The sequence below is a fragment of the Callospermophilus lateralis genome, chromosome 10 (genome assembly GCF_048772815.1).
Source record: "Callospermophilus lateralis isolate mCalLat2 chromosome 10, mCalLat2.hap1, whole genome shotgun sequence".
In the NCBI taxonomy this organism is placed as follows: Eukaryota; Metazoa; Chordata; class Mammalia; order Rodentia; family Sciuridae; genus Callospermophilus; species Callospermophilus lateralis.
The window spans coordinates 55,482,492-55,500,109 of record NC_135314.1 but is presented as its reverse complement, the minus strand read 5'-3'; the positions used below and the strand labels follow the sequence as shown (position 1 = coordinate 55,500,109).

Below are 17,618 nucleotides of genomic sequence, written 5' to 3'. Positions count from 1 at the left end.
CAGGACTTTTTGATACAGATAAGTAAAAAATGATTAATGAACCTTCTCCCCTGAAGAAATGAAAATACACTTTATATATATTTCATAGGAACAGGGAAAGTACAGGTATTCATGTCAAGTTTATGTATTTTTTAATTAACTATCTGATATCCATTCTCATGCTTCAAAATAAAGTCATTTTAAAAAAGCTATGGTATACAAAGGACCACTTTGATAAAGAAGTAAGTAATAAGAGTTCCTTCTTGCACATATTAAAAGTTTTCAAATGAATATTAATCAATGCTTTAAAAATGCCACTCATTGTACTGTGGAGCACACGTGTTTAAAAGCAGTTTATAAGTAATAACTTTTAACTTTTCTTGGCTTTGCTGACATATTTTAGCAATGCTCACGATGCATGCCAATCATTTCACTTTTACAGTGAGAAACAACACTCTTCAAACTCAACAAGATAATAACACTGACTGTACTTCTATGGCACCATTTAACTCAAAACAGAGAACAAGCATGTGACATGGTTCTCCACAGGGTGAACCTGGGGTGTCCTGCCATGGTGAATCACAGCAGAAGCCAGGCTGCAGGACTCTAAAAGGGGAGGCCAGCATAGCATCCTGGCTTGCCATTAGGTGAGCAATCTGCTACCTTTCTACCAGATGAGGAGTATACCATCAATGCCACTTCCCACAGCCACTATTGGGATTTGTACACAATAATTAAAAACAAAAACCATGATTCAAAGAACACAGCATATCAAAGATACATTACATATTTTCTCTGACCACTGCCTTCTTTTTTTTTTTTTTTTTTTTGGGTGGTGGTGCTGGGGATTGAACCTAGGGCCCCACACATACTAAGCAAGCACTCTACCACTGAGCTGAGCTACACACCCAGCCCAAGACTGCTGCTGCTCCTTTTTTTTTTTTTTTAAATCATATCATCATTCATATACATGTATGAGGGGGGAAAATGAAAACCTAATTGAAATAAAAAGGATGGGAAATAAATAACATCACATCAAATAGCTGGAGTTGTGCTGTGCAATATGGTAACTTAGAGTCACATGTGGCTATTTAAAATTAAATTAAAATTCAGTCCCCCAGTTATCCTAACTGCAAATGAAGCACTCAAAGCATTTGCAGAGGGCTAGCAGATACTGTACTGCACAAGGCAAATAGAATATTTCCATCATCAGAGTCCTACTGGACAGTGCTGGGATAGAAAAAACTCAAAAAAGAAAGAAGAAAAATGTTGTACCAACATCTTTCCATTACTATACAGCACCAAAAAGTTCCTTTTAGGGGCTTGAAATAAACAATTTAAATAAGCATCTTAATCCATTTCACTTTGAAACCATGGATGAGAGCTGATATGAACATTGGGATTCAGTGACTGATGACTCTCCACTGATGATACGACTCGTGGGCATAGTTCCATGACACTGAGCTTTGTTTCTGTGTTATTCCTGAATTCAAGCTGCTGACTCATAACTAAACCAATTCAGCTCCCAGTCTATAAATCTCATGTTCAATTTAGAAACTATTAAGCCCAAGTACAATTCTTTTCTTCTTTCACTCTAGTTCCCTTTCTATGACAGTTCCCTAATGTCAAAAGTCAGGCATGTATGTTAATTGCAGGATGACAATAACCAGATTTGGCTACAAACAAGCTGCCTGTTATTGGCAAATAGGACAATACATATATTAAGATACTGATCAATAGCATGGACATGTCTTATGCCTAAAAGGATGTGTTCTAACAAGTTTCTTTGTCAGAAAAATAGGAGTAATATAGGAGACTGCACTGATGCATCCAGAACACAAATTAAATGAGAGGGGGCTTCTATAATGCTTAAAAAAAAAAGACTAATTAAAATGTAAAATGCATCAAAAAAACTCAAACCTGAAAGTTCTGGAGTAGAGGAAAAGGAAGGAGCTGATCAACCTTTGTCCTGAAGGGACTAGGCAACTGGTAGGCCACTCTGGAATGGGGTGGACTGAGGCAGGTGGGCTCTGGCCCTTCCTCCTGAGTGAGTTCTCGAAACATGAAGACAACTGTGGCCTTTCAGGGACTGTGTCTGCTGTAACTGGCCCTTTTCAATTGACAACTGGGAATGGCATAGGTCAAATTTTAGCCCTTGGGGAAGGAGAGAAAAAGAAAATGTCCCCAGAAGCTCCAAATGTCATGGGAGTGGGGTGAGGGGGACTCTAACGAACTAGGGGTTGAAGTCAGGGGTGTTTTACTACTGAAGCACATCCTCAGTCCTTTTTATTTTTTATTTTGAGACGGGGTCTCATTAAGTTGCTTAGAGCCTCACTAAGTTGCTGAGACTAGCTTTGAACCTGTGAGCCTCCTGCCTTAGTCTTCTGCTAAGTAGCTGGAATTACAGGCATGCACTCCCATGCCCAGCCTTAGTCATAGTTTAAACAACAAATGAGTTCCAGTGAAGTTCTCCAAGGGTTAAAAAGGATCTAAGACGTTGGGAGAAAGGTGTCACATGGAATGGCAGCAGTGAACCTAAGGGATCTACCTAAATATTTTCCAATATTTTTGAAATAAAATCTTTATACACAGTACAAAAAAATGTTGGAAATTGACAAGCAGAAAGACACTGAGAGAAAAACAAACATTCTGATTTTGCCCAAATCACCCAGACCAACTACAGGTAATGGCAAAAGGAACCAACTGGCAATGAGGTAAGTAACACAATCTTTTTTTTTTTTCCTTAGTTGTTGATGGACCTTTATTCATTTATTTATATACAGTGCTGAGAATCGAACCCAGTGCTTCACACATGGTAGGCAAGCATTCTACCACTGAGCCACAACCCGAGCCTGTAATACAATCTTTAAGTCCCCCAAATTAACAGATGTGGAAATGCTACCACATTTGCCTAAGAGATGCCTGAAGTTTGACAGTATTTGAGTAACAATAAAATAATAGTTTTTTTTTTTTTTTACCTTTAGAGTGGTGCTAATTTTAAAAGTGAAGGTGATATAAATCCACCTACAGAAATATTTAAAATAGAAAGTAAAGAAACAGATGGAATAGGATGAAGAATTTTAGACATCCATCTTCCAAGGGGAACAAAGGATACTGAGTATATCTCAATAGCCTTTTCCTAACTATGATGTAATGTCACTGTGGAAAGGGCACAGGAATTAGAAGACAGCTTCTGGTCCAGGCCCAGTACCTGAGGAGGCAATGATGTGCCTCCAGACACAGCTTCTCATCTCCCCACTGAACGACAGGGAGAAGTGGCTGCCCTTTCTGCCTCACTGTACCCCATTCATGGGTGGCACGTCCTGGGAAAACCACAACTGGTCACTAGGGATGAGGAACATGGGCAGTCACAGGAAAGAGGCTAACAAGAGAAGCAATCTCAGGCTCACTGCAAGCCCATCTGAGGGACCCAGCAGAGTAGAAAACCCATGAGATAGCCAACATAAGAACAGGAATGGGGAAATTAGGGTATTGGTTTATCTAGTGTTTTGGTTTCCGTATGAATGAAAAAGAAGAGGAAGAGAGGAAGAAAAAAAAAATTGTGTTCCATCTGTAAGGAAGTGGTACTTCTTCCTACACCACCCCCCTTTTAAGGGATTTCAGAAGCTGCTTAGCAAAATATTGTAAGCTTGAGATCTTGGTTTCTAAACACTGCTACCTTGTTTGCATATATTCTTCTTATCTTCTCAAAAACTATGATGTAAGACAGGTCAGATATTAGCATCACCATTTTAAAGATGAGAACAATCCTCAGAAAGTTGAAGTGATAAGTGGCAAAGCCAGATCTCACCAACTCCTCCTGTAAGTCATGGGTGCCAAGCCTCCATGCTCTAGAATACCAAGTTCTGATTACCTAGAGGATAATAAAATTGTCTCGGGTGGATGACATTTTTGGAAAAGTCCCAGGAGGACAGATGTTGGCACAGCACTGCTTCAGGTGGAAATGCCCTGCTGAATATCTCTGGGTTGCTGTGGTGGCAGGGTAGCATGAAACATATGCCCTTTAGCGAGTCCTTCCCAGCAGTTCCTCTCCAGTGCAAAGCAGTTGGATTCCTTATGCCTCTTTCTTAAACAAGGATTAGTCTTGCTTCTGTGATGTGGTAGTTTCAGATCTCCCTATGCCTTAAAGGTGGGCTCTTCAAGCCTGCTCATTAGCAAAGACACTAGATTTTGGAGTAGGCACCAGAAACTCCATTGGAACTGTACCAACCAGTTTAAGAGAACTCTTTTTTTTTTTTTTTTTTTGAGGGAGAGTACTAAGGATTGAACTCAGGAGCACTTGACCACTGAGCCACATCCCCAGCCCTATTTTGTATTTTATTTAGAGACAGAGTCTCACTGAGTTGCTTAGTGCCTCGATAAACTGCTGAGGCTGGTTTTGAACTCATAATCCTCCTGTCTCTGCCTCCCAAGCCACTGAGATTACAGGCATGCGCCACTGCCTGGCTTGGAACTCTAATTTTTACTTAAAAAACAAAAACAAAACAAAACAAAAACCCTCTCTCTCTCTTTTTTTTTTTTTTTTTTTTTTTTTGCAGTACTGGGGATTGAACCCAGAGGTGCTCTACATCCCTATCCCCTTTTCAAAATTTTGATACAGGGTATTGTTAAGTTTCCTAGGCTAGCCTGGAACTTGTGAACCTTCTGCCTCAGGAGAATGGGATAATAGGTATGTGTCCCTGGCCCAGACTTTAACTTTAAAATAATGGCTCTTGGATTTGGGAAAGAGATGCTGAAATCTGGTTAAATTTCAAGTAAACTAAATATAAATGAAGTAAAAATAAGAAGAGAAAAATTAAATAAAAATCACAGCACAACACACAGGTATCTAAGGGCATTTTTCAAAACTCAGAATTCACATAATTACCTGAAAAATGTGGATTTCCTGGCCCCACTCTCAGAATTCAATGTTAAATGTAGAGTAAGACCTGAAATGTGCATTTTTTTTTTTAATTTTGATATTTATTTTTTAGTTTTTGGCGGACACAACATCTTTGTTTGTATGTGGTGCTGAGGATCGAACCCGGGCCGCACGCATGCCAGGCGAGCGCGCTACCGCTTGAGCCACATCCCCAGCCCTGAAATGTGCATTTTTAAAAATATTTTTAGTTGTCAATGGACCTTTATTTAATTTATTTATATGTGGTTCTGAGAATTGAACCCAGTGCCTTACACGTGCTAAGCAAGTGCTCTGCCTTTGAGCCACAGCCCTAGTCCTGGAATATGTATTTTTAATAAAACCTTCTGGGTAATTCTGGTCCAAATAGTGAATAAATCCATTTGAAAAACTATTTTGGAATGTCTGAGGAAGAGGGTCAATTAGTTGGAGGGATTTGTCCCAGAAAAACTTGAGCAATAAAAATGAAAACAAAACAAGGGGAGGGAGAGAGGGAGATAGACAGAGAAAGAGAGATAGAGGGAGTTGGGGAGGAAGAGGGAAAATCAAAGTATTACAGATATGCACCAAGAGAAGGCTGATAACTGATGCACACTGATTTAACATAGAATCCTTTAATAGGATAGAACTATTAAAGAGGCGGTTCACTCCTGGATCTTAGGTAGGGATTTCCATTCCACAGGGCAGCTAGGAAAGTCACCACAAGGAACATAAGGATGTGTTTACATCACATTTTCAAAGAGCCAGAAGAAGGCAACTCTGATGTAGCAGGAAGATATGGGATTCAGAAGTCTAACTCTAACTCTGCCCTTTGCTGGGTGTAACAGTCACTTAGCATTTCCAGCTTCTAAACTCTAAATGGAGGGCTATGACCTACCTCCAGGGATGGTGGTCAAGAATAAATGATACAGCTGTCTATATAGAATACATCAAACAACAACCAGTATAGTTATAAGGAACTAGAGGTTACTAACTTTCTTAAACACTGATTACAAGATTTTTTTTTTTTTTCACAGTAATAGGGATTGAACCCAGGGGTTCTTTGCCACTAAATTACATTCCCAACTCTTTCTATTTTTTATGTTGAAAAAGGATCTTGCTAGGTTGCATAGGCTAATCTTGAACTTGTGATCTTCCTGCCTCAATCTCCCAAATAGCTGGAATTGCAGCTGTATGCCACTGAGCCTAGTCAACACTGATTATAAATTTTCGGAAGCATCTGGCCAAATGGCTAGAATTGTATATTAAGTCTCACAAAGCTCAGCAGCATGCTACAAAGAAGTGGGAAATAGCCACCTGGAGAAATCAGAATTCACAGAACATTCCAGAAGAATGTGGAAAAAAAAAGTCCCCTTATCTAATGGTGAAAAATGATGAGGAAAGGAGAGAAGACTCAGTATTTATGCAGATTACCGCTAGTGAAGTATAGAGGTTTTTCACTGCCCTTGGGATAAAGCCACAGTGACAGCCCAGCAGCTTCTTCTTCAACTATTCCTCATGGCACTTCTGCTCCAGGAACATACTCTAAGGATCTTACTATATGATCTTACTATAAGGACTCAGGAGAGGACTTGAGGTGGCTTTCCTAAGAGTGCTTAGTCAGGAAAAGAATAGAACAGTGATCTATCTTTGTCAGTAATCTGGGGCTAAGCTTAATTTTCTTTGGACAATGAAGAATATGTGCCCTTATTTTTTTTCTAAAGGGAAGTCATGGTAAGGTAGAGAAGGTGGCATTTCCCATTGGAGTTCATTTTTGAAAATGCCAATCCTGTCTCAGTTCAATGAAAAGACAAAGGCACAGACCCAAACAAAGGGTGAGGGAGCAAATGCCAGGTGGCCACAGCAGTGGTCAGCCTGGCTAAAGGGTGGGGAAGGAGCCAGTTCAGGTATAAGACAGCTGGGAAACTCTGGAAATGGACATCTCCTAGATCACTCCTGTGTTCCCCACCCCATCTCTACTCCCCAGATGGTTGTTTAGTCAGAGCTTTTCTTTGTTCATAGATCAGGGTCTTTGAGAGGAAAAAGGTGGGAAGGTTATTTGCTGAGTTAAGTCAAGAAAAACCTTTTGAGTATAGAGATCACAATTTTTTCTTTAACATCCTGCTGACTCAGGTGTCACACTAGCTGATGGATGAAACTTTATATGTCAAAAGAAAACTATCTGATCACCTTTAGTTTCCACAGTGCTCACGATGACATTTACGTGACTAGCATTCCATGGGGTAAAGAATGAAAATGACAAGTGAGGGTGTATGTCCTACAGGGGCCTCTTGAAAGGAAACATACTCAAATGTGAAACTAGTCGAGTCTTGACTTAAAAGCTGTACCTTAGCACAGCATGTATGATTACAGAAAAACAAGGGGAATGAACATGAGGAACATGATCGGGCCACCAAGGGTGGAACAAGTCAAATCCATACAGAATATGATGAAAACAAAGAATTCCACCTGTCTCCTTTAGAGGGACTATGAAAAAGAAACTGTATAGTACCAAGAAAAAACACTAAACATTACTATGAGAAAATGAGATATATTTATTTTATTAAGCAGTAATTTCTGAGGTCAATTTCTGTCTGCTTTAGTTATATGGTTCCCACCACTAAAGTAAGCAGAGCTGGATGGAAGGAAAATAGAGATGTTAATAAGCTGCTTCAGGAAACAGAAGAATGAAGTCATGTGTAATGCTGTACAGAACAAACTGAATTACAGCTACTGTGAAACCCCAGAGCAAGAAAAATACCATTTGGCCAAGAGAAGGGGCTGAGGAACAGGTGACAGATAGCAAGCAGCTTGGCCTCTGAAGAGTCAAAACAACAGACTTTCAACACAGCTGTCAGAACCTTGGGGAGATCCAGAAGGGAATCTACTGCTATTAACAAAACAATCAATGAGGGGTTCTGTTCATAGAAAAGAACTGAGATCCTGGATCAGCAGAAACACTGATTTCTATTTCCATGAGAAAAGATTAAGTCAACTAATCAATAGGATATATGTAAAAACAAGGGACTGGAGGTGACAGAAAGACAGAAAGGATGCTCTTCAAAAAATGATATGCTAATGGTAGCAGAAATTGGGTCACTTTGGTTGCAAAGAAAAATTCTGAATATGCAAATGTAATGAATATATACTGCAAAGCTCAAATGTGATATATCTGAAACCATCTGTTAAATATCAAGTCTATACATCTGGCAGGCAGGGAGGACAATGGTCAGGTTCATGTACCTGTAATCTGCAGACACATTTAATAGCTTTTTAAGCCAACCAGTTTTAATGATGTGCCCAGGAAATGCTGACAAATGTTATTAACAACAATTTGACTAAGAGAACTAGTTGATTTGAATTTTAAGTATTTTTGAAGTACCTGCTCAGCTCCTTTGGTAGACACACTAATATGCAGAGAAATGGTCACTGAAGCTGCAAAGCACTGGAACCTGGATAATTCATGTGTGACTATCTTTTGGCAAAGTGAATGAACACTTCCTAGTGGACAATACTTTGGCTTCACGTACCTTCATACACTTAATTATTGAAAGCACATATTACCTGTCTAAGAATGTCAATGAGGGCTGAGGGTAGCTCAGTGGTAGTGCACCTACCTAGTATGCATGAGGCTCTGGGTTTGTTCCCCAGCATGGTGTGGAGGGGAGAGGGGACATAAAGAGTCAATACTGAGAAGAAATTTTAATTTACTTGAGACTATAGAAAAATAAAATTATTTTGGTTAGTTAAAACAAAAAGGAAGCAGTATATATACAAAAGTATGGGAGAAAAAAATATAGGTTAAAAATGACTTATAGAAAGGATTCATAGTCAATGAAGAGATGACGTACAATTACAAGTAATGCAATTTTCTTAACTTCATAAATAAGAGAACAAAGGGCAACATGCTTGCTGTATGAGAATTTATTTCCCTATCTCTCTTTTAACTTTTTTTTTATATAAAGAAATGCAATGACTAAAAAATGTAAGCAATTGTTTTATTTTCTTCCTCCATAGGATAGTTTAGACATCCTCAAGGAAGGAGACAAGATCTTAAAAAAGAAAGCCTGTGAATCTGCAATTCCATGTGAATATAACAAAAATAATAGCTTTTAATTAAAGTTGATTAAACTTTGGCTAAGAACTTACTAGCTATGTGCATTTTTTCTTATGTATATCATAGAGCAATAAAAACGTTTTAAAAAATCTCGTTAGTTGAAAGATAAATGAAATTGTCAAAATACATCTTGAAAAACAAAATGTTTTGACAGGGATTTCAGAAGAATAAAGGACAAAGAACATACCAGATGCTGACAGATAAGCAGTTTCATGACTTCCAAAGAATCTAGTGATGCTGGTGATAGGCTATTAGGACTCAAAAACTAAAAAATGAATCCTCCTTGTAATCTAGAGGTACTCTACCTCAAGGTCACGTTAGCAAAAAATACCTCAGAATATATTCACACCCATGGGATGAGTGCTTTTGCCTCTCAATTCTTGCAGACTGTCCCTGGGCCTGCTTTGTATCTACCACCACCAAGGCACTCAGAACTGCCAGACCTAGCATATCTGGCAATTCTACAAGTCCTAGAGGGCTGGGTAGGAACAAGTTTGTTCATCCTGGTCCCATGAAGATGGAACTGCTCCAAGAGGAAACCAGTGTCTCTTTTCCTACTATAAAGGTGCAAATGCCCAGAGTTTACTATGTTGAGATAGAAACAAGCTCCTAGAAAAATGTAACTGAGTTGCAGACCACACGGAACCTCCACAGGAATCACATTGCAGGATTTTGCCATTTAATCAGCAATACTACAAGATTTGGGGTATGTTTCCCACTTTGGACCCAATTCCTACAGGGCATGCATTCTTTTCATCTCTGCTATTTTGGCATGAGCTGGAGACTTGTCTTTAACCATAACCAACATGTCCAGAAGAAAAGCCAACTTGGTAGTATTATTTTACTTTACTTACCTCTTTGACACTATGTGTCACTGCCCATATTAGAAAAACTCTTGACATCACCTGGAAAGAAGTCAGGACAACGGAAGATGGAACAATTCCTGAAAGAAATTTTAGGACAGATGAATAAGTTTCATCATGTAATACATTTCTAAAACATTCAAATTTAAATGTTTTTACCACCAAACCATCTTGAGCAAATAAAATTTATCTGTATTGATATACACTCTAACTTTAATGTAGTAAGTATTCAACTTTTTCCTCCCTCAAAACAATAACAATATGCATAGTACCCACAGAATCTGGCTACTTTTCTTAAGTCTTTCAAAACCAATTACCAAGTACTATATTTTTTACATTTATCAACTAGAACAAAACTACTACTCAACCTTTAAAATAGAGCAATGAAGGTTCATTTTATAATATGGGTTTCAAAACAAATAAATGGTGGGTAGGAAATCAATTCTGTGTCTAATAAATGTTGAAAGCGCCTGGATATTAGCTATGATACACTCTTTAATGGTTGAGTACCTTTTATCTACTTGTATGTTTTGCCAATCAGCATAGCAAAATCAGAGATCATTATCTTTTTGTTTTTTTGGTGTTGGGGATTGAACTCAGAGGCACTCAACTACTGAGCCACATCTCTAGCCCTATTTTGTATTTTATTTAGAGACAGGGTCTCACTGAGTTGCTTAGCACCTCACCATTGCTGAGGCAAGCTTTGAACTTGTGATCCTCCTGCCTCAGCCTCCCTAGCTTCGTGTACCAACGCACCTGGCTACAGATCTTTATCTTTAAAACTGTTTCTTCTTACCTTGTCCATTACAAGAATGGATACAATTATTCTCCCAATGTCCTCCATTTATAGCACTGGAACATCTTTATTTCAGATAATCACCAAATTCTGCTAAGCTTACATTTCTTTGGCTTGGCCTATCCCTTCAATTGCTACAACCATAATCCCTATTAAATAAAGACAAACTACCATCATTATACAGAATTTTTGCCTCCCTTCATTTATCTTAAACCCAGCAATAAGTCATTTTTCTCTAAACATTCTTTTCTCCTTATAACTTTACACTGATAAGGAGTTAGCAGAGTTACGGGTTTTTCAATCCAGCAGCCCTTCTGTTTCTGGACTCACTACCACCACAGCTATGCTTACTAACTTCCTGAACCTTTCAAGTTGCATGCGGGCAACTCCACACCTGTTGGAGCCCTCAGCCTGGCTGCAGATCCTCCTTCCACTTTAAGACTAACTTCATCTTCCTCAGTCACTGAACTATTCTAGACCAATTTTCATTCTTCCAACCCTCTCTATGCACTCAGACTTCTGAACATTTTTATAGTTAGACAAACTACAAACTTGCCCAGAGACCAGGTATAAATCAGATCTACAAATACCTCTACGGGTTGGCATAAATCATTTTATCTCTCATTAACTCTAAAATGAATTTATTAAAGAAAACTTGGGCTTTGAAGAGGAATAGGTTGTTTTCCAAAAGCAAACAACATGAATATGTCAAGCTCAATGCCTGGTATACAGGGGTGCCCAATATATCTTTGTAGAATAAAAAGGTTTAAATGTAGTGATATATAGATAAAAAGCATAGAACTGAGACTCCAGAAATAAACCCATGCATTATGGTCAGTTGACTTATAGTGGGGATTGAACCCAGGGGTGCTTTACCATCCCTAGCCTTTTTTTTTTTTTTTTTTGAGACATATCTCACTAAATTGCCCAGGCCAGCCTTGAACTTGCAATCCTCTTTTCTCAGCCTCTTCAGTAGCTGGGATTATCAATGTGTGCTACCATGCCCGACACTTGATTTTCAGTAAGGATGCCAAAACAATTCAATAGAAAAATTACTGTCTTTTCAACAAATGATGTTGGGACAAACAGCCACATGTAAAAAGAAAAAGAGTTGGGGGACTGAACCACTTCCCCAGCATGTATTAACACTAACTCAAAATGGATCAAAGAACTGAATGTAACAGCTAAAACTATAAAAATCTTAGTAGAAAGCATAGGTGTAAATCTTGTGGCTTTGAATAAAATAGCTTTTATTAGATATGACACCAAAAACATAAGGAAAAATAAATAAATTGGACTTCATAAAAAGTAACTTTTATGCTTAAAAGAATACCATCAGTAAAGTGGAGACAACCTATAGAGAGGAGAAAATATTTGCAATCATATGTAATAAGGGAATTATATTAAGATATATAAAGAAGTCTTATAATTCAACATTAAAAAGACAAATAAATAACCCAATTGAAAAATGGGCAAATAATTTGAAAGGGTATTTCTCCACAGAAGACATAAAAATGGACAATAAACCCATGAAAACATGTTTGAACATCATTAGTTATCAGGGAGATCCAAATCAAAATCAAAATGAGATATTCACACATAATAGGATGGTTATAATAAAAAAGATAACAATAAGTGTTGGCAACGATGTGGAAAAGTAGAACCCTTATACTTGGCTGGTAGCATTGTAAAACAGCATGGCCACTCGAAAAAAGCTATTGATAGACTCATCATACTCTACTTCAAGGTATGTGTATAAATGAAAATATATATTTTTTCATAAAAACTTGTACATGCGTGTTCATAATGGTATTCATATTAGCCTCAAAGTAGAAATTAAAAAAATGAATAAATAATGAATGGATAAAATGTGGCACATCCATAAAAAGAAAGATTAGAATTAAATAAATAAAAAGTAATGAATAAGTAAAAAGAAATGAAGTGCTGATTCATGCCACAATATTAATGAACCTTGAAGACATTATGCTGAGTAATAAGAAGCCAGTGATATATGCCAGTGATATAAGCCAGTACATATGTTGTGATTTAATTTATTTATCCAGAATAGGTAAATCTATAGTGATTGAAAGATTAGTAGTTACCCGGAGCTGGGAAGTATGGAGGCAAATGGGAAGCAACTGCTAATGGATTTCTTTTGGGGGTAATGAAAATGTTCTACATTGATTGTGGTAATGGTTGCACAACTAATTATACACTCTAAATGGGTGAATTATATCTGAATAAAGCTGTTATTAAAAAAAATAAGTGTATGAGTGAAGTACAATGCCTGGTTATGTAATTATGTAATACAGCTAAAGAGGCTAATTAGTGAGTCAAACATTTAGTGAATATACTTAGTCAGATCATACTTCAAATAAGAAAGAAAAAGTTAAAAAAAAAAAAGGACTAAGAATTAAAAGTTCTTACTAAGCATTCACTGTATGGAAAGACCACCATTTCTAGCTGCCACTGCTGCTTTGCCCTTTTTTTTTTTTTTTTTTTTGTTGTTGTTGTTTTAAACTCAAAAACCAGCTCACCACGTAATAATCTGATTTTTCGTTTCATTTTTGTTCTTTCTTCTTTTGCCACTAAAGCCACAGGCTGGACTGTTGCTATTTGCAGTGGTGCTCCAAGGGTTGCTGCTGTGTTGTGGTGCGGATTGAGCAGTCCAGGAGCTGGATTTCAGATTTACAAGTTTGAAAACCTGATTTTATCCCACTCACCAGCAAGAACCAGGCTCTGGGAGACTGACTCATACTAATCAAAACCACAGGAGACTAGGTAATAAGCCCAAATGTCAATTCATTTATTTATAATAGCTGCACAGTTTTTCTAATAACTGAACAACAATGGGTTTTTCTGGTGTCAAAATCAGAACGCTTAGTTTGACTTTAAACAGGGTGGCCTGGAAGGTCTGAAACAGAGAATTGCAATTTAGGTGAGCACAGATTATTAATTATCTCTCCTGTATCATAAAGCATCTCTTTTATAGATAATTTTAGATAATTTTCTTAAAAACACTAAACAAAAATTATCAGAATGTTCTTATTAAAAATAAGTTTTAGTTGGGCACAATGGCTTACACCTGTAATCCCAGTGTTCAGGAGACTGAGGCAGGAGGATTCCAAGTTCAAAGCCAGCCTCAGCAACTTAGCATGGCCCTAAGAAACTTAGCAAGACGCTGTCTGAAAATAAAAAAATAAAAAGAGGGCTGGGGATTGTGTTTCAATGGTTAAGCACTCCTGGGTTCAATTCCTGATACCAAAAATTTTTAAAAATTCAAGTTTTAGTATCCAAAAACAATGATTTACTATTTTGGTATAGTCCCCACCACTCTTTTCTTTAATCATATTTTAAAGCACAGGTCAACTATTATTTATACTTTTTTGCTTTCCTCATTCAATGCTTTAAGAATTTTCTATTTTTCAAATTACTTTAATGTAAGTCATGATATTCCTTTGAGTGAATATGTACTTGTTTATATATTCTCCTTTTGTGGGACATTAAATTGCCTACAATTTCTTCATATTATAAGTGAAGGAATGAAATAGTACAAGTAACAGAATTTAAAAAAAATTTTTAGACTTCTTTTTTTAAAAAATAAGAATTATTTCTTTGGGACAGTTTCCCAGAAGTAGAAGTACTAGGTCAAATGGTATGAATGTCTTTAAGGCTCTTGAAAAACATCACCAAATTGCTTTCCAGAATGTTTGTTAGGAATTTATACTCCCACTAGCAATATACAAGAATGTACACCCTTGGCAATAAATTTAGAGATTAATTAGCGATTAAAAAGCTGATGAACACTTGTTGGTTTGATGCAGAGACTGAGATGTCTTGGGCCTTACAGTCCCTAACCAGGGAACTTGAATCCCCCAAATGATGTGGTTCATATCAGCTCTCACTTAGTTTCTCTGGAAGATGCATCCACCTCACCTATCACCCAGCAAACAGTTCAGGCCCTTGTTTGACAGCACACTCTCAAAATGACTGCTTTACTGAACCAGTCAGTCAAAAGGCGAGCAAGGAGGAGGTGCCTTTCCTTCATCTTTTTTTTTTTTTTTTTTTGGTACCAGGGATTGAACTCAGGGGCACTTGAACCCTGAGCAACATCCCCAGCTCTATTTTTTGTATTTTATTTAGAGACAGGGTCTCACGGAGTTGGAACTTGCAATTCTTTTGCCTCAGCCTCCCGAGCCACTAGGATTACAGGTGTGTGCCACCTGCTTGGAAAGAAAGGGCCTTTCTATAAGGAAGACCACGTGAAGGCTGGAAGACCAAGTCCATCATTGTCTTCAAGCTGGACAAACAGTAGGAGGACACATAGATGAACCCTATTATCTTAGCTCAGAATAGAATTGGCAGCCAGGAGTTGGGCTTACTGTTACTATCAGGAGGATTTTGAGAGAAAATGTTAAAAAATATACTATCTTATTTGCTAGAGGAATGGTATAAAATACAATGTCCACCCTGCCACTTGCCCCTTACAAAAAGCCCCAGGTGGGAAATTTGTTTTAGAGCTTAATGTTATGAAATGTTTGCCCCTTACCAATGGTAACAATTATATAACTCAGTTTCCTTTTCAACTTTGTAGCCACAAAATTGTGAGCCAAAGGTTTTGCACACTACATTATTGTATTCTGTGCGTGTTACACAAATCCTTGAGGAATGTGGAATATAGATAGATAAGGCAGGCCACGTCCTCTTTCTTTTCTCTTTCAGTCAATCCACTGTGTTTACATTTATATACCATTATGTCTCATTTAAACATAATGGCCCAGCATGTTAAAACTCAAACTGCAGATTTTTTGTTGGTTATTACTTAAATCAGTGTTTTCAGATGACAAAGAGAGATTCTGCAATCTTATCAGAAAGCACTCATTAGATCAAATTCACTCAAATAAGATTGTGAGGCACCTATTATTTATTATCTTATTTGACAAATGTTTTTGGAGTACCCATTCTGTGCCAAGTGTTGTCCACCAAGCTGGGATACAATGGTGAATAGTGAATAAGACAAAGCCCTGCGTGGGCTCACATTCTCAGGCTGTAACCCAGGTACTTCAGTAACTCTTATCTTTAGGAGTTTTTCTTAAAGGCAATGTGAGGATACTAAATATTTGTAAATAAGGGAATGGCATATTCACATCTTGGTTTCAGAAAGAGATCTCTGTGAGCAGGGCAAATCTTTGGCAAGGCAAGGGTATAACTTGAGAAATAATCATGGGAATTTATGTTGAAAGGGCAATGAACTTGTGAAGCAAAACGTTGGCAGATGAAGAAACAGCTGTGCGTGTGTGTAGTAAAAGCTTGAATAAAGGGAATCTGCCTTTCCCAGAATCAGGGTGCTCTGAGGACTCCCCAAACCACCAAGTCTTACAAAGCTGAGCAGTCCTGGAAATCTTCCCTTCCCAGCCCTCCCTCAGTTGGACTGGGTATGAAGGGTTGGGAGACTGGCCATATATGACAAAGACAAGGTTGAAAGTTAAACATTGGAAAGACAAGGCAAGACTGAGAACACAGCAGGTCAGTGTTCAGGTGGAGCTGGAGGCCACAGTCAGGGGAGGAGCCAAACATCACGGAATACATAGGTAATAAGACCAGACCAAAGCAATGCAAGAGACTCAAAGTCAGTTCCAGAAATTAAAAAATTAAGTAAGTGTTAACAAATGAAACCAGATCATAGAATCTCCCTAACCAAACACCAATATACAAAATCAAAAATAATGACATTAAATAGCAACATCATTGGCAGCAACCAAAAAGGAATGGGTACAACTTAATGCCATGCCATATATTTTTAAAAATGCTAGCCAAGAAAAAAGAGAGGAGGACTGATTATAGCCCAATTCCTCCCACAAGGTACAACAAACCTTCCTCCAAAAAGTGATACTAATGAATCAACAAAATCCTGACAATATTCGTTAATGGGCCTAGATCTGGAGAGAAACATAAGTTTCTGCCTGGAGTGTAATAGAAACAGAGCCTGAAAGCAATGGTAAAGTCAGGGACGTGACCGCCAGGGCGCTAGCTCACCGATTCCAAGCCTCTGGGGCCCATACCGAGTTGGAGGATGGATACAGGAATTCTAGGACAATTAAACAATCTCAGGACAGACAGAAGAGCCCATGTGTTTTTTTACTTTTATTTATTTTTATTTTTTAGTGATAGACCTTTTATTTTATTTGTTTCTATATGGTGCTAAGAATTGAACCTAGTGCCTCACACATGCTAGGCAAGTGGTCTACCAATGAGCCACAAACCCAGTCCCCCACATGTTTTTTAATACATAACTCATCTCCATTGTTTAAAATTCAAAAAGTATTAAAAAATGCAAAGAAAAGAAACCAATTATTAATTCCTTGTCTATCATTTCATAATATGTAGGTGAATGTAATAGATATATTTAAACACATTCTTTTTTCTAATTTTTAACATAACAGCAGCATTTTATACACATTGTTCTATATCTACTTTTCTTCCTTTAAAACATATCCTAAAGCTATATGTGGTGGCACACACTGGTAATTCCAGGCTGAGACAGGAAGTTCACAAATTTGGGACCAATCTGGGCAACGAAAATTAAAAAAGACTGGGAATGTAGCTCAGTAGTGGAAAAATGTCTAGCGTGCATGAAGCCCTGGGTTCCATTCCCAGTACCAACTGGGTGTGTGAGTGTGTGTGTGTGTGTATGTGTCTCCTGAAGTTCTTCCGATAAATGGAACTGAAAGAAGTATTCAAGGGAATGATCCAAGAAATTTCCTTGAAACAAAAGAACTAACATCAACTGATCATAAACGACTGAAAGAGAAATGTCTAAATGACTAAACAACAACAACAACAACAAAAACTATCTATAAAGTAGTAAGAAAATCACCTTGGCTTCAGACTTCTCCAGAGCAACATCTAATGTCAGAAGACAAAGAAGTGATTCTACAAAGGTCTGAGGGAAATAAAACATGTTCA

The 17,618-nt window shown here is 37.7% G+C and overlaps 1 protein-coding gene across 1 annotated transcript in view; it reads right to left on the bottom strand.

The window, feature by feature from the left end:
• The window catches only part of Hacd2 (3-hydroxyacyl-CoA dehydratase 2), a 92,028-nt gene that overhangs the window by 26,750 nt on the left and 47,660 nt on the right, over positions 1-17,618 (bottom strand). Inside the window, exon 4 of the mRNA XM_076868032.2 lies at positions 9,848-9,936. Coding sequence (XP_076724147.1) covers positions 9,848-9,936 — 89 coding nt within the window. The remainder of the gene's footprint in view (positions 1-9,847; positions 9,937-17,618) is intronic.